General features: G+C 45.0%; 1 protein-coding gene across 4 annotated transcripts in view; it reads right to left on the reverse strand.

The window, feature by feature from the left end:
• LOC121290670 (putative pre-mRNA-splicing factor ATP-dependent RNA helicase DHX32) overlaps positions 1-21,244 on the reverse strand; it is a 143,248-nt gene that overhangs the window by 12,382 nt on the left and 109,622 nt on the right. For all 4 annotated transcript variants that reach the window (XM_041211732.1, XM_041211469.1, XM_041211645.1 and 1 more), the window contains 2 exons: positions 12,886-13,077; positions 520-645 (listed from right to left, as the gene is read on the reverse strand). In XM_041211732.1, coding sequence (XP_041067666.1) covers positions 520-645; positions 12,886-13,077 — 318 coding nt within the window. The remainder of the gene's footprint in view (positions 1-519; positions 646-12,885; positions 13,078-21,244) is intronic.

Below are 21,244 nucleotides of genomic sequence, written 5' to 3' on the forward strand. Positions count from 1 at the left end.
CCAGCTTCTCGAGGGCAGTTATGAATGGACAATTAATACTGGCCTAGCCAGCAACACCCACATCCTGTGAATGAACAAGTATTTCTAAAAATCTATTTTGCACTGTTGCTGTTTTTGCAGCCTTAGAGGAAGATTCTCAAAAAAAGACATTCATTCTTGTTACAGCAATACAAAATTAATGGTGTTAATGCCTGCCCCACCACAACGGCAACAGGTGAACCCAACAGAGGAAACAGAGTCCTTGGCTAAGTTAGTGAATTCCCACAAAATGAGTGCATGCAAGTCCAAAACATAATTAATTTACTTTCAAAGGCATTTAATACAATAAACATCCCAAAATGTCCCACAGAGGTGAAACCAAATGTTAGATGAAATCAGTTAGTTAGATGAGCAATAAAGATGAGAACGTGACAATGTGAACTGCTGACAGAGTAGCACAAATTTTTGGATGGGCGGGGGCAGAAGAAAGCAAAAAAAATAACTACTTGATTAAAATAATATTGATACTTCCAAACTTACGTTGTTTGAACGCATTGTAGACATTGATCAGAGTAAAATGATCACCCTCGGGATGTAGAAGAACTCTCCTGCGTATGGTTGCAGCTTCCTCTAAATGTTTGGGTGGTGCAACAAAACATGGCGATGCTGAAGAAAAGTTAAATACACGAGTCATAAATGTCTTCAATGTTCTACTCGAATAAATAACCAAAGTTAGAGAGCAACACTATTTAAATACCTTATAATGATTGTTATGGTGGACCATTGGCAACCATGCATTCGGTTTGGTGCCAGACAGTTCCGCTTTGAGGGATGATGTCGGCCTGTTTTTTTTTAGAAAATGTGGCTGATTACTGGTTAGGAATTTTAACCAGCAACAGAGATGTGATTTTTAAAACCCATTTCAACACATAATAGCAAAAGACCATTCTAATGCAAGTTAAAATAATTGGCTAGTTATAATTTATATAAAATCGGGCTGGTGGCAATCCCAAGGAGTAATGCTGAAAGTGAGACAGGAAAGTTTGTAAAAAGATTGCACACATGCAATTGGTTCCTACTGCATGGATATTCTTACCAATTACACACCACCCAGCATTGCAAAAAATACAATGGTCACAGTAACAGGTCACATGGCATTCTGTACTACCAACACCCTGCCTCCCAACCCCTATTTATAAAAAAATCAGATCTGGACTTTTAAGATGGGTATGTACTGCTTCTCTTTAAAAACACCCACTTCAGTGCCAAAGTTGTCAAAATGTAACTACTGTAATTATGTTCCAATCTGCACTGAATTTCGACAGTGCCCCTGCTAATCTAGCACCCTCTGCCACCTAGAGGTCAAGTGCAGCAGATACATGCCAATACCATCACCTTCAACTCACTTACCATCACAACATGGTCTTGTAATGCTGTGCCTTTGTTGTCACAGGGTCAAAATCCTGAAATTCCCTCCCTAAAAGCACTGTGAGAGTAGTTATACCACAATGGCAGTGGTTCAAGAAATAGGCTCACCACCATCCGTTCTCAAGAACAACAAATAAATGCTAGCTTTGTCGTTGATGCTTGTAACCTGGGAACTATTTTTTGTTAAAATTAACATCCCAAGCCACCTAAAGTATGAAATCTTTTGCTGTTGCCCAAACAACTGAGAATTTGTATTACTATTTCTATACATTTCTGCTATTAGAATATCCTTCCAACCAGTCTCTCCTTTCTCCATGTTTGAAATTCTTACCAATTACACACCACCCAGCATTGCAAAAAATACAATGGTCACAGTAAGAGGTCACCTGCAATCACATGGCACTCTGTACTACCAACACCCTGCCTCCCAACCCCTATTTATAAAAATATCAGATCTGGACTTTTAAGATGCTCAAGAACCAAATAAGTAAAGTTTATTGCTTAAAATCAGCAGGATTGCAGTGTCAGTATCTTCTGCTCAAGGCTCTGATCAGACTGAATCAGGATTCTGCAGGTCCACACGAACAGCGCTATTATAAGCACAAACTGACTCAACTTCTGTAAATTGAAATTTATAAAATGCAATATATTACTGCACACTTCAAAAATTTAGAAGCCTATTTTAAATATAATTGCAAAAAAAATTTGCTCATGTCTGATTTTACTTCCCTTCTACCATTCCATCTGTGAGAATGGACCATGAATTGTCATTCATTCATGTTGCAAGTCTTGATCTGTACCATTTCCTGTCCTTAAACTTACCGTGAAGGTGCTTCACATTCCAAATCTCACAAGTTCATATTTTGTGCGAGTTGGAAGATAGTAGAATGCCCCAAGGCGCTTCACAAGAATGTTATCAGACAAAACTCAACACTGAGTCAGATAAGGAGATATGAGAGCAGGTGATCAAAAGTTTGACCAAAGAGGTCGGATTAAACCAGTGTCCTCTGGGAGGAATGGTATAGAGCCAGAGAGATTTATCAAAAAATCCCAGTGTTTAAGTCCTAGACAGTTGAAGACGCAGCCACCAATAGTGGGGAGAAGGAAATCCGGGAGGGATGCACAAGAAGCTTGGAGGGAGCACAAATATCCCTGAGGGTTCCAATCCTGGAGGAAGTTACAAAAACAGGGAAGAGTGAGGCCATGGAGGTATTTGAATGCAGGATGCGAAATTAAAATTGAGCTGTTGCTGGACTAGGAGCTAATGTCACTTAGTGAGCACAGGGATGAACAGGACATTGTGTGAGTTAGGATACAGGCAGCAGGGATTTAGGTGAACTCAAGTTTACAGGGGATGGAAGGTGGGAGGTTAGCCAGGAGAGAACTAGAATAGTTGAGTCTGGGTTGGCAAAATAATAGGTGAATGTTTCAGCAACAGATGGACTGAGGTGGGAGCTGAGGCAGGAGATGCTATGGAGGTGGAAATAAGTGTTCCTGGAGATGAAGAGGACACTGCGTTGGAAAGTTCAGCCCAGGGTCAAGTAGGATGGCAAATTTGTTAACAGTCTGCAACTGTCTGAGGCTGAACCAGAGAACGGGGACAGAATTGGTGGCTAGGGAACATACAAACAAGGAGCGGAGTAGCCCATTCAGCTCCTTGAGCCTGCTCCCCTATTTAACAAGATCATGGCTGATCTAATAGTAACCTAAAATCTGCGTACCACCGACCGCCAATAACCTATCATCCCCTTGCTTAGCAAGAATCTATCCACCCCTGCCTTAAAAATATTCAAAGACTCTGCTTCGACCACCTTTTCAGGGAGAGAGTTCCAAAGACTCACGACCCTCTGAGTGAAAATTTTTTACCTCATCTGTGTTTTAAATGGGTGATTCCTTATTTTTAAACAGTGACCCCTAGTTCTAGATCCTTCCACAAGAGGAAACATCCTCTCCACATCCACCCAGTCAAGACCCCTCAGGATCTTACATGTTGCAATCAAGTCACCTCTTATTCTTCTAAACTCCAGCAGATACAAGCCTAGTCTGTCCAGCCTTTCTAAGACAACTCACCCAGGTATTCGTCTGATAAACCTTCTCTGAACTGCTTCCAAGGCATTTACATCTTTTCTTAAATAAGGTGACTAATACTGTACACAGTCCAAATGTGGTCTCATTAGTGCAAAATTGTGGCAGGCTCCACTGTGGAGTATCATGACCATAAGTTAATAAAATTAACCCGTAACACTCCCCTTTCTTGCCACAGCAGCAATGTACAGGTCTACCGCACCGCTACCTTCACATGTGACTTCCAAGCTTCAGTAGGCCAGGAGGGGAGAATTGCAAATACTGAATTTATGAAAACCATCCCTTTACAGTGCTTCTGCTTTTTTTTTGCAGGAACAAGGTAAATGCAAGAAATCTCTGGTACCAACACCACAAAATTCTTACATGTGAAATAAAATTAGCATAGAAATTCCAACTGAGCTGTGCTGTGGCCAAAAGTGAGGTTGCATGAGAATTCTTCCCCACAAAGAGAACCCTGCCCAAAAACCTGGGGACCCAGGTCGTGTATGTTAAAGTTGCAGGTCTCCATGTCATTTTACAGCATTGGACATCAGTTCCCAGGCTTAACCAATATTTCAGAGGGGGTGGGCGGAGCAGACTGTACCCATAGAGAGAAATTTGAGTCATGACTCTATTGCAGAAATCACAGACTCAGAATCACAGTGCAGAAGAGGCCCTTTGATCCATCAAGTCTGCACCAACACTTGAGAGACACCTGACCTACCTACCTAATCCCATTTACCAGCACTTGGCCTATAGCCTCGAATGTTATGACGTGCCAAGTGCTCATCCAGGTACTTTTTAAAGGATGTGAGGCAAGCCGCCCCCATTACCCTCCCAGGCAGTGCATTCCAGACTGTCACCACCCTCTGGGTAAAAAGGTTTTTCCTCAAATCCACCCTAAACCTCCTGCCCCTCACCTTGAACTTGTGCCCCCCTGAGACTGACCCTTCAACTAAGGGCAACAGCTGCTCCCTTTCCACCCTGTCCATGCCCCTCATAATCTTGTACACATCGATCAGGTCGCCCCCTCAGTCATCTCTGTTCCAACGAAAACAACCCAAGTCTATCCAACCTCCCTTCATAACTTAAATGTTTCATCCCAGGCAACATCCTGGTGAATCTCCTCTGCACCCCCTCCAGTGCAAGCATATCCTTCCTATAATGTGGCTAAACACAGTACTCCAGCTGTGGCCTCACCAAAGTTCAATACAACTTTAAAATGACCTCCCTACTTTTGTAATCTATACCTCGATTGATAAAGGCAAGTGTCCCATATGCCTTTTTCACCACCCCACTAACGTGCCCCTCTGCCTTCAGAGATCTATGGACACACATGTCAAGGTCCCTTTGTTCCTCAGAACTTCCTAGTGCCATGCCGTTCATTGAATACTTTCTTGTCAAATTACTCCTTCCAAAGCGTATCACCTCACACTTTTCAGGGTTAAATTCCATCTGCCACTTATCTGCCCGTCTATATCTTCCTGTAGCCCAAGACACTCAACTTCACTGTTAACCACCTGGCCAATCTTTGTGTCATCAGCAAACTTACTAATCCTACCCCCCACATAGTCATCTATGTCATTTATATAAATGACAAATAATAGGGGACCGAGCATAGATCCCTGTGGTACACCACTGGACACTAGCTTCTATGAAATGAAATGAAAATTATGGGGCTAGGTTTTCCATCGATATGTTTGTAATTTTTAGTTTAAAAAGCTGGTGCACTATTTAACAATCACTAAATAAGTATCCGAGACAAATAGCTTGGAAATACTGTTCCTTTATTGGCGCATAAATCTCATAATCACGGTCGAAGGGGTGGTTGTTGGGGTGGAAAAGAGGAAGGCAACTGGTGCGGATCTCATTTCCGAGCATCTGGCATCCATTGTTTTATCTCTACCTTTTAGCCTATTTCAATCCCTTCCCCCCAGCCCACTCCCACTAGGGCTGTCACTTGTTCAACCTGCTTTTTACCCTTAATGTCACCATTAACACATTCTTTAGCTAATATCACCTGTCAACACCCCTTTGACCTTTTGTTTATGACATCTTTGGCAATCTCTTCTTTGCCTCCATCTATCACTGACTCTCTATCCAGCTCCATCTGTCTCACCCCCCTTAAACAGCTTATATTTCACCACATTTTTATTTCTCTTTAGTTCTGATGAAGAGTCATACGGACTTGAAATGTTAACTCTGTTTTCCTCGCCACAGATGCTGACAGACCTGCTGAGTTTTTCCAGCAGTTTTTGTTTTTGTTTCAGATTTCCAGGATCCGCAGTATTTTGCTTTTATGAAAAAATTCTGGTCTGGGCCAACCCTCTCTGTCATAATATGACAATTAAGGGGAGGAACGCGAGTGGGACCAAAAAGCTATTACGCAACAACTATTGGACTGAGAGAGATTGATTAGTATGAGGAACGTGGGTACATTTATCAGGGGTCTGGACAAAGTAAATGGAGAGAAACTGCTTCCACAGGCGGAAGGGTGGAGATCCAGACGATACCAGCTTAAGGCAAATCGTAAAAGAATCAGAGGCAACATGCCAAAAGACTTTTTCAAAGCCTTTTGAAAGTGATTAGGATCTGTAATCCACTGCTGGAGAATGTAGCGGAGGCAAATTGAACCGTGGATTTGAAAAGAGGATTGGGCGGTTACCCAGAAAAAAAAATTGTAGGATTACAGCGAAAGTGGGACTAGCTGAGTTGGTCTTGCAGGGTGAGCCGACACAGACACTGTGGGCTGAATGGCCTACTTCTGTGCCGTAACCATTCTATGATTCTACCTTAATTGAGGAGCACAACAAGACTTGTAACTCAAATTTTGCCCTAGGATCACATCATTGTTCCTCCCACCCCTAACCCTTTACCCGCTTCTGAAATACAGGTCATGTCTTAGAACTGTTGTCCAAGAAATGTAAAATGGCATGAGGGCCTGAAACTTTTATGTATATGGCCCTGGCCCCCAGGTTTTGGGACAGGGTTCTCTCTCTGAGGAAGAATTCCCATGCAACCTCACTTCTAGCCACAACATTGCCTAGTTGGAATTTCTGGGATAATTTTGTTTCAAATGTAAAAATTCTGTGGTATTAGCACCAGAGATTTCTTGTATCTACTTTATTTCCTGCAAATAAAAGCAGAAGCATTGAAGAGGAAAAGTTTTTATAAATTAAACATTTACAACCTCCCTTCCTGCAGCTTGGAAGTCACATGAAACTCTCGGACATTGCTATTCCCTCAGTCCATAGAAGGTATTTGACGTGCTGTCACACACAATACAAAAATAAATGACCTTTTCCCGTTTTCCTACCCATGATGATTATAGGAAGATCTAAATCTATTGCACTTTACATCAATACAAAATTAAAATCATGCCGTTACTTGCCAGCTCACCAAATACAGAAATGCGCATTGACTACAACTACCGCTCTCCATTACATCTCATTATGGTCAGTGCTATCCCAAGAACTTTCCTGTAATCAGCTTCAAGCAGATGACATCTTGCATACTCTTGCTTTTTGTATCCTTTGACGTAAGATAATCTTTTCCAAGACTTCAAAACTATGGAATGTCCTCCCTTTTGGAGTCTTTCCTTTCTCCTACAAGCTAAAGTATAAAAAACCCCACCTTGCCACCACATAAATCATGACAACCTGTTTCATTTCATCTTTATTCTTTTTCAATTCCCCTGGGGAGTCTTTAAGTTTTCTAAAAATAAAAAATAGGGCCAGCGAGAGCATAAATGTGATTTAGTAAAAAGTGCAACTTATTTCAAACTAGGAAAGAACTCCACTTAAAAGCGATGCATGTTTGAAATAATTTATTATGGGTGAGGTGCTGGAGACTGTTGTTAGCTATGTAACTTCCTTTGGGAAATGAACAAGAAGGAAAAAAAGAGCAAACCTGAACATTGAACTGCATTCATCAATAGTCACCTAGCATGAAAGGAATGTTGAAGGATGGGGGTACAAAAATGTTATGGATGAGCAAAGAGCCTATAATAGGAAGGAATGCAGGAATTTTGATAATGAGTCATATAAAATTTGTCTTTAATGCCTTACTAATCTTTTTAAAATGTGCACTGTTCAAACAACATATACTTATCTATAAGTAATATGTTCTAATGTGCATTTAAAAATGAATGACAGTCTAGCTGCAAGTGTAGGAAATGAATGTTGATAAATGCACTCTTTCTCTGCCTACCACTTCAACTCACAACCACCTCCAATGTAAATTACCTCTACCAAATTTCTTTCAACTGAACAGTGGTAAAGCCAAAGTGCTCATTTTTGTCCTTCACCAAATTTATCTTCTCCGAACTATCTGCTCAGGCTGAACCAGACAGTTTGAAACCTTGGTGGTTTGTTCAACCCAGAACTTAACTTCAAAGTCAAATTCCTACTCAGCATCAAGTCTGCTTGCTCCAGCTTGCACAATACTATCTGCCTCCACCCCCACTACCTAGTGTTCCAGCTGAGTCTCTTTATACTCTTACAGTAAAACACAAATCAATAAATGAGAGGCGATGACAGTCCTCAGTGGGGCACTGTAACAAAAATCAAAATATCAAAGGAAACTTAATTAAACCAAAATATCATTCTAGTTGCGGGGGGGGGGGGGGGGGGGGTTGCCATCCAGCCGTGAACATATCCAGAGTAGAGGGGCAAACAGTCGGATTCGACAACCGCCGCGACTGCCTGCTGCCTGGGCCTACTGATGGTCACCTTGGCCAGGCCTATGGGCAGGCTTACGATCAGGAGCATGGGACTGAAGTGCAACCAAAAATTAGGGAGCAGCCCCTTCAAATAACTAAAAAGGAGTTGCAAACATGGGCACTCTACATGGGAAAAGGACTCCACTTGGCTGCAGGGAACATATGCAGCCTGGAAGTCCGTGAAGCAACTTAACCTACGATTGCATGGTGCTACTGCATGCATAAGACCATAAGACATAGCAGCAGAATTAAGGCCATTTGGTCCATCGAGTCTGCTCCGCCATTCAATCATGGCTGATAAGTATCTCAACCCCATTCTCTCGTCTTCTCCCCGTAACCTTTGATCCCCTTACCATTCAAGAACCTATCTATCTCGGTCTTAAATACACTCAATGACCTGGCCTCCACAGCCTTCTGTGGCAATGAATTCCATAGATTCACCACTCTCTGGCTAAAGAAGTTTCTCCTCATCTCTGTTCTAAAAGGTCTTCCCTTTCCTCTGAGGCTGTGCCCTCGGGTCCTAGTCTCTCCTACTAATGGAAACATCTTCCCCACGTCCACTCTATCCAGGCCTTTCAGTATTCTGTAAGTTTCAATCAGATCCCCCCTCATCCTTCTAAACTCCATCGAGTATAGGCCCAGAGTCCTCAAACATTCCTCATATGTTAAGCCTTTCATTCCTGGGATCGTTCTCGGGAACCTCCTCTGGACCCTCTCCAGGGCCAGAACATCCTTCCTGAGATAGGGGCCCCAAAATTGCTCACAATATCCTAAATGTGGTCTGACCAGAGCCCTATAAAGCCTCAGTAGCACATCCCTGCTTTTATATTCTAGTCCTTTCGAAATAAATGCCAACGTTACATTTGCCTTCCTAACTACCAACTTAACCTGCAAGTTAACCTTAAGAGAATCCTGGACTAGGACTCCTAAGTCTCTTTCCACTCCAGATTTCTGAATTCTCTCCCCATTTAGAAAATAGTCTATGCCTCTATTCTTCCTACCAAAGTGCATGACCTCACACTTGCTCACGTTGTATTCCAGCTGCCACTTCTTTGCCCATTCTCCTAAACTGTCCAAATCCTTCTGCATCCTCCCTGCCTCCTCAATACTACCTGTCCCATCACCTATCTTTGTATCATCTGCAAACTTAGCCAGGATGCCCTCAGTTCCTTCATCTAGATCATTAATGTATAAAGTGAACTCCAGCCGCCATCCTGAGAAGGACTCCCTTATCCCCACTCTCTGCCTCCTGCCAGACAGCCAATCTTCTATCCATGCTAGTACCTTGCCTCCAACACAATGGGCTCTTATCTTACTGAGCAGCCTCCTGTGCGGCACCTTGTCAAAGGCCTTCTGGAAGTCCAAGTAGATAACATCCATTGGCTCTCCTTTGTCTAACCTACTCATTACCTCCTCAAAGAATTCTAACAGATTTGTCAGGCATGACCTCCTCTTGTTGAAACCATGCTGACTTTGCCCTATTTTACGATGCACTTCCAAGTATTCTGAAATATCATTCGTAATAATGGACTCTAAAATCTTACCAACGACCGAAGTCAGGCTAATCGCCCTGTAATTTCCCGTCTTTTGCCTAAGTCCCTTCTTAAAAAGGGGGGTTACATTAGCGATTTTCCAGTCCTCTGGGACCCTCCCTGACTCCAGTGATTCCTGAAAGATCACCGCTAACACCTCCACTATCTCTTCAGCTATCTCCTTCAGAACTCTGAGGTGTAATCCATCTGGTCCAGGTGATTTATCCACCTTCAGACCTTTTAGTCTTCCTAGCAACTTCTTGGCAATGGCCACCATACTCACCTCTGCCCCCCGACTCTCTTGAACTTTGGGGATGTTACTCATGTCTTCCACCATGAAGACTGACGCAAAGTACCTATTCAGTTCCTACGCCATTTCTTTGTTCCCCACTACTACTTCTCCAGCGTCATTTTCCAGCGGCCCAAAGTCCACTTTTCCTCCCTCTTACCCGTTATATATCTAAAAAAAACCTCTTGCAATCTTCTTTTATATTACTGGCTAGTTTACCTTCATATTTAATCTTCTTATTTCTTTTTTAGTGGTCCTCTGTTGGTCTTTGTAGGCTTCCCAATCCCCTTGTTCTTCGCCGCATTCTATGCTTTCTCTTTAGCTTTTATGCTGTCCCTGACTTCCCTTGTCAGCCATGGTTGCCTCGTCCTCCCTTTAGTATGCTTCTTCTTCCTAGGGATAAACTTTGCTGTGTCTCCCAAATTACCCCCAGAAACTCCTGCCATTGCTGATCCATTGTCTTTCCTGCTGGGCTCATCTCCCAGTCAATTCTGGCCAGCTCCTCCTTCATGCCTCTGTAGTTGCCTTTATTCAACTGTAATAGTTATATCTGATTCCAGCTTTTTCCTCTCAAATTGCAGGGCAAATTCTATCATATTATGGTCACTTCCTCCTAAGGGTTCCTTCAACTTAAGCTCCCTTATTAAATTTGCCTCATTACACATCACTAAATCTAGAATTGCCTGTTCCCTAGTGGGCTTCACCACAAGCTGCTCCAAAAAGCCATCTCGTAGACATTCCACAAATTCTTTTTCTTGGGATCCACTACCAACCTGATTTTCTCAGTCTACCTGCATACTGAAATCCCCCATGATCACTGTAACCTTGCCTTTCTTAAACGCCTTTTCTATCTCCTGGTGTATCTTTTGCCCCACATCCTGACTACTATTTGGAGGCCTGTACATAACTCCCATTATGGTTTTTTGACCTTTGTGGCTCCTCAACCCCACCCACACAGAGTCTATATCATCTGACCCTACGTCATTTCTTGCTATCAATTTAATTTCAGTTCTTACTAACAAAGCAACTCCACCCCCTCTGCCAACTTGCCTATCTTTTCGATAGGATGTACGTCCTTGGATATTTAGCTCCTAGTCCTGATCCCCTTGCAGCCATGTCTCCGTGATGCCCACCACATCATACCTGCCAATTTCAATCTGCGCCACAAGCTCATTTACCTTATTTCGTATACTGCGTGCATTCAGATACAATACCTTCAGTCCTGTATTTCCCGTCCCCTTTCTCATTGTCGTCCCTTTATCTGATGTGCTTGAAGTTAGATTCCTAGCCCTTTCCAAACAATCTGCCCCTATTTTGTGTTCTGGAGACTTTAATAGCCTCTCCTGGGCTCTCTTTTCTTTTCAGTTTTTTCATAATTTTCCATGAAGTTGAATCCACCCACCCACCACCGCCCCCCCCTCCTCCAAGTGCTAACCTGCTGCTTTGTTTCCCCTTAGTCATACTTCTTGGAGTTTTACCCTTCCCTTCCCCCCAACTTTCTAGTTTAAAGTCCTGTTGACCACCCTATTTACCCTTTTCGCTAGTACACTGGTCCCAGATCGGTTCAGGTGGAGACCGTCCCAACGGTACAGATCCCTGCTGTTCCAATACTGATGCCAGCGCCCCACGAAATGGAACCCCTCTTTCCCATACCACACCTTTACCAACGTGTTTACTTCCCTTATTCTCGCATCCTTATGCCAATTTGCGTGTGGCTCAGGAAGTAATCCGGAGATTATAACCCTTGAGGACCTGTTCTTTCAGTTCCTAGTTCCTGGTAGTCCCCAAACAGGTTCTCTTTCCTAGTCTTACTTATGTTATTTGTCCCGACGTGGACCACAACAACTGGATCCTCCCCCTCCAATATCCTTTCAAGCCGGTCAGAGATGTCCCTCACCCTGGCACTGGGCAGACAACATACCATGCGGGACTCTCGATCCTGCTTACAAAGGATGCTATCAATTCCCTTAATTATAGAATCCACTACAACTACCACTTGTCTTTTTGCTCCCCCTTCTTGAATGGTCTCCTGTGCCACGGTGCCATGGTCAGCTGGCTCATCCTCCCTACAGACCTGTTCCTCATCCACACAGGGAGCAAGTACCTCATACCTGTTGGACAAGGTCAAGAGCTGAGGCTCCTCTGTTCCTGAACACAGGATCCTTCTACCTGCCTCACTTGCAGTCACACCCTGCTGACCCTGACCACTGACCGAACTTGAGGGACTTAATCTACCAGGTGTGACCGTCTCCTGAAACACAACACCCTCCATGCCAGGTTCCCAACGGAAAAAGGGAGGACTCCCAAGTAGAGACATTAGTCCTTGATCAAATAATGCCCGGCAATTGTGTACCTTTAACAGCATAATCAACCAATCATTAACACAGCGGCCTGAATGGACAACCTATTCAGTGGGTTGTCCCATGCAGTAGTCATTCATTTGAGAGTGGTATGTTGTTCCTAAGCATTCAGGTGGAGGGACAGTTTCAGATAACACACACACACACACACACACACACACACACACACACACACACACAATCTGTCCACAAACATGAGGTTTTGAGAGTAAAGAAAGATCACAGAAAAACATAATTAGTGATGTGACAAGGAATTGGTGTTGTATTGGGGAATGGCAGGAGTGGAAGAATGATGGATATCATTGCTGATCTAGCTAAAAACGAATATACATCACAGTATAGATTTAAATATCTTAAGACATTTCACCTGTAATGAAAAAAAATTATTTAGTTATGCATAGATTTATTACTCTTACTACCAGGATTGCTCTGATGGAGAAAAGAAAACATGACAAAATTGCAAAAAAGCAGAACTTTGAATAATATTTTTCAAATTTAAAAACAAATTCTTACCTATTACCATTGCAGCAATTGTTAACATCTCATTCACACAATCAAATTCACAGGATGCAAGAAGAGCTTTGGCAAGTTGAGGGTCCAGTGGGAATTCAGACATAATGATTCCAACTTCTGACAGGTTCCCATCATCATCCAGAGCAGCCAAATAATCTAGATCCTCCAGTGCCTGCATCAGTGCCTCTGGGGCTGAGGAAAGATAGACAGATATTATTATTTTGTGCGGTTTTGTATTATTATGGGTGTCAAGTGGAGGTAATTCCAACTGGAAGGGGTCTCTCAAAACTGAAGCTGGTGGCTGCTGAGCATACAATTATACTCAAAGCCTGTCGCAAACGCACAAATCAAATCTTTCCTAGAACTGAATGCATAGTGCAACCATCCAACTGAAATTGTTTGGTTCCATATTTGTTATTCACTAATTGCACATAAGACTTGACGGAAAACTTAAAGGAATTCGATTTCTATGCTAGTCATTAAGACCTTCTAGTACCCGTTCCATTGCCTCAACATCTTTCCAAAACAGTCTACAAGACATATCATTCCCTCAGTTCTCCAATGGGAGCGCATAACAGGCAACTACATTCCAGGTCATGGCTTTTCATCCATTTAAAATTAATGTTTACAAAATCATGGGCGAGAGGTGTGTTGTTTTCCCATATGTACTCCCAGCATCTGACAGATTAGGGTAGCAGGGTCATTGGCAATCTCTTGGGACAACTGTCCATGCCCTTTTGAGAGTCGCCCCAGGCCAAGGTAAGGGTCCCATGTGCAGTGTTATCAGCCATGGTCAACAGTGGAACAAGTGATTTTTCAGTGGCCAAGCTAGAAATTCAAGGGACAACAGCTGCTTATAGGCGGACAATCCTTAGGAAAGAAAATTTGTGTTTAAGTACGTGTGAGGAAACCACCATGTATTCTTTTCCTTGTCATATTGCTCATTGAAAGCAAATGGGAGGCTCCTACAGCAAATGAAGAGGAAAGTACAAGATCATGAGATGTGGAGAAAGGAGCAGGTCCTCTCAGAAGACCTGCCCTTAGGCAGGTCACTACTATACCTCTGACAAAGTCTATGTACACCTGAGCTGATCCAATGATTTGCATCATAGGGCGGGATTTTCCCCTCAGTACGGCAGTGGGCATGAAAAACAGCGTTTTAGCCATTGGCCACAATGGCAGGTTTTTGCACCATATCGTCTGCTTCCTGCCACATTGATTATGCACGCACAAGAAACATGTCAGATCACGGGGCGGGCAACCTCTGATTCCTCACTTTGGGTGCCATGTTTAATGGCACCCGTGCACAACTTTTTTAATATCTGGAGCCCAGGACTGCTCCACGGAAAACATGGCTCCCAAACAGAAGAAGCATTCTGTTCCGAAATTCAGTGACACTTCACTGGAACACCTGTTGGATGCAGTCGAGGCGTGCTGCAATGTCCTCTACCTGTGATGCCCGCAAGAGGTCCACCAACCTCACTACTCCAGCTTGGCTGTGGCAGCAGTGGTCAGTGCCAATGCAGCACAGAAGAGGTCAGCCAACCAGGGCAGAAAGAGGATGAATGATTTCATTTGTGCAGCCATCTCATTACTTTAAACTCATACACTCAAGTCCAACACGCATTGACTGGCATCTCTCACAACGCCAGCCGAAGGACACACACAGCTTCACATCTCCATCTGGACTCATCTCCTCTGCAGATCACATCCTCATTCCATCCATGGTGCCATTTACCATCTACACTTACCAGGCACCCTTATCACCAGCCCTGGTATGCATACTGCTCACACTCTCCAACTGTCTCTATGCAGGGCAAGCTCGCACACAATTGCAGGGAGAGGTCCCAGACTTGGTGGGGGGGGGGGCGCGGGGGGTGGAATACCAGAACTGAAGGTCCTCATTACCTTTGAGAACAGAGCCATTGAGCTGGTTGGGCAGGACGTGGACTGTGCCTGCGATGACAGTAAGGTCGGCAGCGCACATCCACGTGAGGATCTTGCACCAGCTCATCTCCCAGACAACTATATTGTAGTGCATTGTCCCATTTTAGAGTTGCCTATTATGCATTAATTATCTTTACTTTCTTTCATAGGCACCTCTGCCAAGTGCCCAAGGTCCCCAACCAGCCAGGCCCTTAGTTCCAGCCCCGATGAAACCTCAGATGAGAAGCCTTTGAAAACCCATCGCAGCGCCCACCCACACCCTCCAGCAGTGCAGAGACACAAAGCTCTTTGGGACTTAATTCTAGGGCAGCCTTGGGGTCACAATCTGGTGAGCACAGCACACAAACTGGTTCACAGCAGGCAGAGGCAGAGACATCCGATGTCGCCAGCACTCGGAGTATTGTTGGGGGCCAGGAATCTGCTGAGTCCTAGCCGGATGATGAGCCTCCGGACTAGGTCCTAAATCAGTTAGTGCAGCTGGAGCAACAATCATTGGAACATCAGGAAGGGATGTCAGCTGCATTCCTCAGATTGCAATGGACGATGGAGGAGTCCATCAGCCTTCAGTCTGATGTCACAGCACCGGCATACCAATGCATTGAAGTCAACACTGGTAGGATGGAGGCTACCATGGAGACCTTGGTCCAGGACATTGAGTCAGGGTCTCTGGGGCACCCATATGGAACAGGGCCAGCAGCTGGGCACCCCGGGGCCATCCACCTTGGTGGCTCCAGGACTGGCTGGCCAATCCCAATCCCATCTTCCTGTGATTCCTATCATCTCCTCCAGGTCCACAGGCCAAGCAGGGTGCACCTGCCCCACAGCAGAATACCCACAGTGGGCTGGGGCCCTCCAGGTCTCAGCCCTCCAGAGGATGTCCACCAAAGTTATCACAGACAACAGAGCACAACAGTCAGCAGGTTGCCTCCATCTCCACTGCGGATGTTAGGGACGCACCCACACATAGTGATAGGGTTATTTTTTTATCCATTCATGGGATGTGGGCGTCGCTGAGTAGGCCAACATTTAATGCCCATCCCTAATTGCTCATTTATTGCCCATTCCTTCTTCAGAGGGCATTTAAGAGTAAACCACATTGCTGTGGATCTGGAGTCACATGTAGGCCAGACTAGGTAAGGACAGCAGATTTCTTTCCTGAAAGGACATTAGTGAACCAGGTGGGTTTTTACAACAATTGACGATGGATTTTTTAAAATTCCAGATGTTTATTAAATTCAAATTTCACCATCTGCCGTGGTGAGTTACCCTGGGTCTCTGAATTACCAGTCCAGGGACAATATCATTATGCCACGGCCTCAACTTAACTTAGGAGAGTTTAAAAAATTTAGGAGCACAATGGTGGCACGGGTGTTCATAACATGCATATAATATTCACAACTGCAAATAGAATCACACCCATTTCACATCTCCTCTTGCGTATGCCTCCTTTTTATGATGACTTGTGCTGCTGTCACTCAGGTATGATACCATGGTCCCTCCCTCTAATTAGTGCTATCATGGGCCTCTCATCTATGTACTGTGCTTCCATATCACCACAATGTGTGCCTCTTTTGTACATCATTCTTGACATCAGTGATGCAATGGCCTTAATGTTAAGTGTGCTTGTGGAAGTAACCTTGTTCACATGCTTTGTAGGGTAAAGTCACGTTTATTCTTGGCTATCTAAGATTGAGGCAGAGGTGTTCTCCAATCTCATTCTGCATTCTTGAAAGTAGTGTACAAGGAGAGGTGTGTTAATGTATGGAGAAGAGTCATGTATCGTGCAACTCCATTGCACTCTGTCTCTTAGTAGGGTTTGCATGCTCTTAGCCCATACTCAGAGCTTGCGTGTGCTCCTGTCTGCCAACTGCATTTCCTACTTTCTGAGGGTAGAGCTGCTAAGCTCAGCAATAACTGGGAGCACCATACAAGCTCAAGGTGCCGAAGCTCTGCCCCTCTCAGCCACATTATTGCCCTGGCGCTTGAACCTACAACCTTGCATGTTTCTCACCCTCAAGTTGTCTGGCTTGCTGTCACAAGGCTCTCATCACAATGTTGGGATGCAGCGCTGTGCGTCCAATCACCTAAACACTTGCCGGGATGTGTGATGCTAATTGCAAATGGTGATTTTTGTCGGTCAATAGAACCTTTGAGCATGCTCTGGAAGCACACATCGTAGCTTTAGACAATGTTGAGGCGGGTAATCGGATAGGAGAGAGGGTGTACTGAAGCTGAAGTCTGCTCTTTATTAGCAATGACTTGTCACCACAAGGGCCTCATGCTGTCTAAGCATTTTGGAGTTCACAAGGGCCAGGGCTAGCTATGAGGACACAATGTGTGCCCTAAAGAAGAAGCATTTTTATCTCTGATACACAAGTGGTTGAATGTCATCATCCTCATGTGGTCCATGTGCATAGTAAGGTGAGGATAAAAACAGGCATCCCTAACGGAGAGTGCTGGATGTTAATGTGATGGAGATGAAGGTTATACAGAGGATTGAGTTATCTCTGATTAGATGTACACCTGCGGAATGTCCTCAGCTGCCTTGACCCTATCAGTTTCACAGGTTACACAGAATGCCTTGTCCCATTGCTAGAGATAGATCTCCTTGAGGAGCTTTGTCAGATTGAAGGCGTACAGCTACGAGCCCACTGAGTGGAATAACTCCTGGCTCTTGTAGGCTGCCACTGCGATTGGGATGCCAGAGACACACTTAAAGGGGTAGCACCTTCTGATGTCTGATGCCAGGATTCCCTCCTCCAGTTAGCACCTCATCTCAGCAGGGACACATGCTCCTGAGGCTTCATCATCCTTCAGAGAATCATGACAATGTGAGCTTTATGTGTAACTATTCACTGTCATTTTGAAGTGCATGGTTGAAATGAGAGGAATAGCAACACTGTTGTTCCATGTTGGCCCATGGTGGAGGGCACTTGTTCAAGAGGGTACTCACTCCTCCTCATGGAATCTGGTGGATATGAAGGCCTCATGCGCATGCCTTCTGGCCTATGCTATGGCCTCTTCCCCTGTAACCTCAGCTTCCTCAAACTCAATGCCCTCATCCCTTTCGATGGCCCCCTCATCAGAGGAGATGTGCAGCTCCTCTATGTTGGCTTCTAGCAAGTTCTTCCCCAGGTTGTGCAGTGCACACCAAGCTGCAATCATCCATGAGACCTTCTGCAGAGCATACAGGAGCACTCTGCCAGGTCTGCCCAGACATCGGAATGGCATCTTAAAGATGCCTATGCTGTGCTCCAATGTTCGGGTAGCAGCACGCGCTTTGTTGTACTTTCTATCTGCAGGATTCTGTGGCCACCTTATGGGTGCCATCAACCACGTCCTTGATGGGTACCCTTTGTCACCGAAGAGCCAGCCCTGGATTCTGTGTGGTCCCTTGAAGATGTAAGGGATCTGTAATGTACTCAAGTTGTGAGTCATGGATGCTTTCTTAGAATCTGGCTCAAACCTGTATGATAAGTTTCTTATAGTCGCAGACTAGCTATACACTGAGGGAGTGGTAGCCTTTCCTGTGTATGTATTGGAGTGCCTGCTGCCAGGAAGCTTTTATAGCCACGTAAATGCAGTCGATGGCACCCTGCACTTGTGGGAATATGGAAATCTCAGCAAAACCCAGTGCTCTGGCATCCTGGCTTGCTTGATCTCTGTCCAAGTTGATGTAACCGTGGGCCTTGGCAAAAAGGGCGTCTGTGACCTCATGCATGCATTTGTGCATGGATGCTTGTGCAATCTCTGAGTCCCCAGTAGAGCCCTGAAGGAGCCACTGGCGTAGAGGTTGAGTGCAGCCGTTACTTTCAGAGCCACTTACAATAGATGCCCTCGCAGTCCACGTGGTGCCAATTCCTGAAGAATGTGGCAAGTGGGAGTTACCAGATCCCTGGACACGCAGAGGCATTGGTGATACTGTCTATCGCTCATCTGCAGATAAAACATGAGAGTTCTGTACATCCTTGGTCTTGGGAGTCGCCTATGCACAACATTTCTGAGAGCCTCATCCTCTGCTTCCAGAGGGAGTCCTGCTCCACCTTGGTCTTGAGGGTTTGGCTCTTTTCTTTAGTGGGTTAGATGCCTCCATCACAATTATCTTCTTTTTCTCTCCTGCCTGTATGCGATTATGCAGGCAGCAATAAATCCAGGCTACATCTTCCTGCTGGTCTCCTCTTTGTAGTATCACTGAGAAACAGACAAGAGTCAGCATTAGGCTCCAAAGGTCCTCCTTCTGTCAATGACTTGTCAGTGAACGTGAGTTCAAGGTCTTTGTTGCAGTGTCAGCAAGTATTCACCCCTGAAATGGTCAGTGCAGGGTGTGCTTCTCCCCCTAAACTCGTCCTTTACATGACTAACTGATATGAGATTGCTTTGGCCAGGTGCTTGGATGTGCTTTCAGTCCAGGCGCTGAATCCTCATTCACTGCACTCTTTGGAATAACATGAGGGAAAATGCCCAGTCAGGAAATTAGATTATTTGAGGGGGTGCCTGAGGCTTCTCTTCTGTGAACCTGCCAGTGATGCGATTCTAACACACATCTGAAGCTTGTCCAGTCACCCAGCTGTTCTGGAGTTTGTCATCGCTCTGGGAAATTTCCACACTACGAACAAGGGGTTAATACAAAGAGATCGATTAGTGCCACTTTGCGGATTAGTCTTGCATGAACATGCATCATTGTCTGCATTGTCACTGAAAGGCTCCCAACATGCCTCAGCTGTGCATCTCTCCTCATTTGGGAATGCAAAGTTCAGCTGGGTGCTCCTTTAATTGTGCTTCAGCTCTCCCACTGCATGAACTGCCCTCCAATCCACTCTGAGCCCTCACCAGCAGATTCTCCTTTTAATTTTATACTGTGTCATCAGTGCAGATTGGAAGGTGGTACTGCTGAGCTCTCACTCCCAGGTCAGCCTGGACCCCCACTGTGTGAACGTGGAAACCCCTCCCATTGTCCCAGAGGTGCCTAATGTACAGGTTTCCCTCCATCCAAGACCTCTCAATTCTCCCCCTGTATTCCTTGATCCCATCATGCTTGTGATGGACATCCGTTTATTAGGTGGGTGTGCCCATGTCCCGTGTAAACCTGACCCCTCCTCACCTTGAAGCCGCTTGCACAGTTAAACAAACACCACCCTTCCAGCCACAACTACGGATACCCCCACAATGCCTTTACCCCATCTGTAGGCTGCAGGTGCCTCCTCTGACTGAGTGGAGGCACCTGCGGCCCAGTATGATGCCAAAAACTCCAGGGATGTTAAAACAATGCCCTGCACACATCATGCTGGGCATGGCTGAGACCGGACTTCCTGGGCTGGGACAAGAATTTTTCCAAGCTCAACAATGTAAACTGAAGCACTTCTTCACTCAGCGATCCTCCTATTCTGGCCCCAAGTGGCTTATGTCATTCTGTAATATGCTCTCTCCCCATCTTGGCGCTGAGGACGTTAACCCCTTGCACCCTCCCTCTCGTCATGTGTCTGAGGGGAACCTTTGCCCTGCAGCCCCTTCCCGTGCTTTTTGCCAGTTTTCCCCCTTCCCCAATGGAGCCCTAACCCTTCAGCCCATTACAAGCCACTTCCACCTTACTGCTGGTCCGGTAGGTAGAGACTTGCCTGTGACAAACCCCTGAAAGCAATGTGGTGCTGCCTATGAAACCTGACGCTGATTACCATGAGCGCTACGCGATGCACGATAGGTGATTGAACCTTGAAGTCACAAGCGAAGTACAGGTCATCAGGTGCATGTCATTTGTGTAGCATTGTGAAACATGTCTTTCTAATTGTATGCCAACGTGTCCTGGTGATCTAGCACGGGGGGTAGGGGAGCTTGTTGCTGGCGAGCACTCCTTATAATGAGGTGCAAATTTATTGAAATGGTGTTCCCTACATGCTGCAGCAGGAATATTGTGGCCTGCCATTGAGGGCTGCAGTGCGCAATCGCAAACTGGTTTCACGACGAAGTAAAACTGATTTCTGGCCTTTTCGCACTTGCCAGCAATGATGCCTACCATGGGCGGGAGCAGAAAATCTCGGCCATAAAACGTGAAAAGATAGGCATTTTGGTGAAGCTTTTCTTCTTGCACTTACCAGGACCAGTGCAAGAATGCCAAATTTTAAACCACGAAAGATGACAAGGGTGCTGATTGATTGGCAAGTCAGCTCTGATTGCTGAGGCACTGCCATGGAGAAAACAACAGGAAACTCTTGACTCCCCAAGCTCCCTAATTCAAAAAGGCTCAAAGCTTGAACATATTCCTTTTGTTTATAGAGAATGGATTCCTGTGCATGAATTACGCTCGCTAGAAGCGATGTACAATGAGCCACGTTATGAACTTGAATGATTATCTTTAACTGGCTGTTAGTGTAGCTATTAGCATACTCAGGATTGTTCAGTAAGTGCTGCCCAATTG

This window comes from Carcharodon carcharias, chromosome 1 (genome assembly GCF_017639515.1).
Source record: "Carcharodon carcharias isolate sCarCar2 chromosome 1, sCarCar2.pri, whole genome shotgun sequence".
In the NCBI taxonomy this organism is placed as follows: Eukaryota; Metazoa; Chordata; class Chondrichthyes; order Lamniformes; family Lamnidae; genus Carcharodon; species Carcharodon carcharias.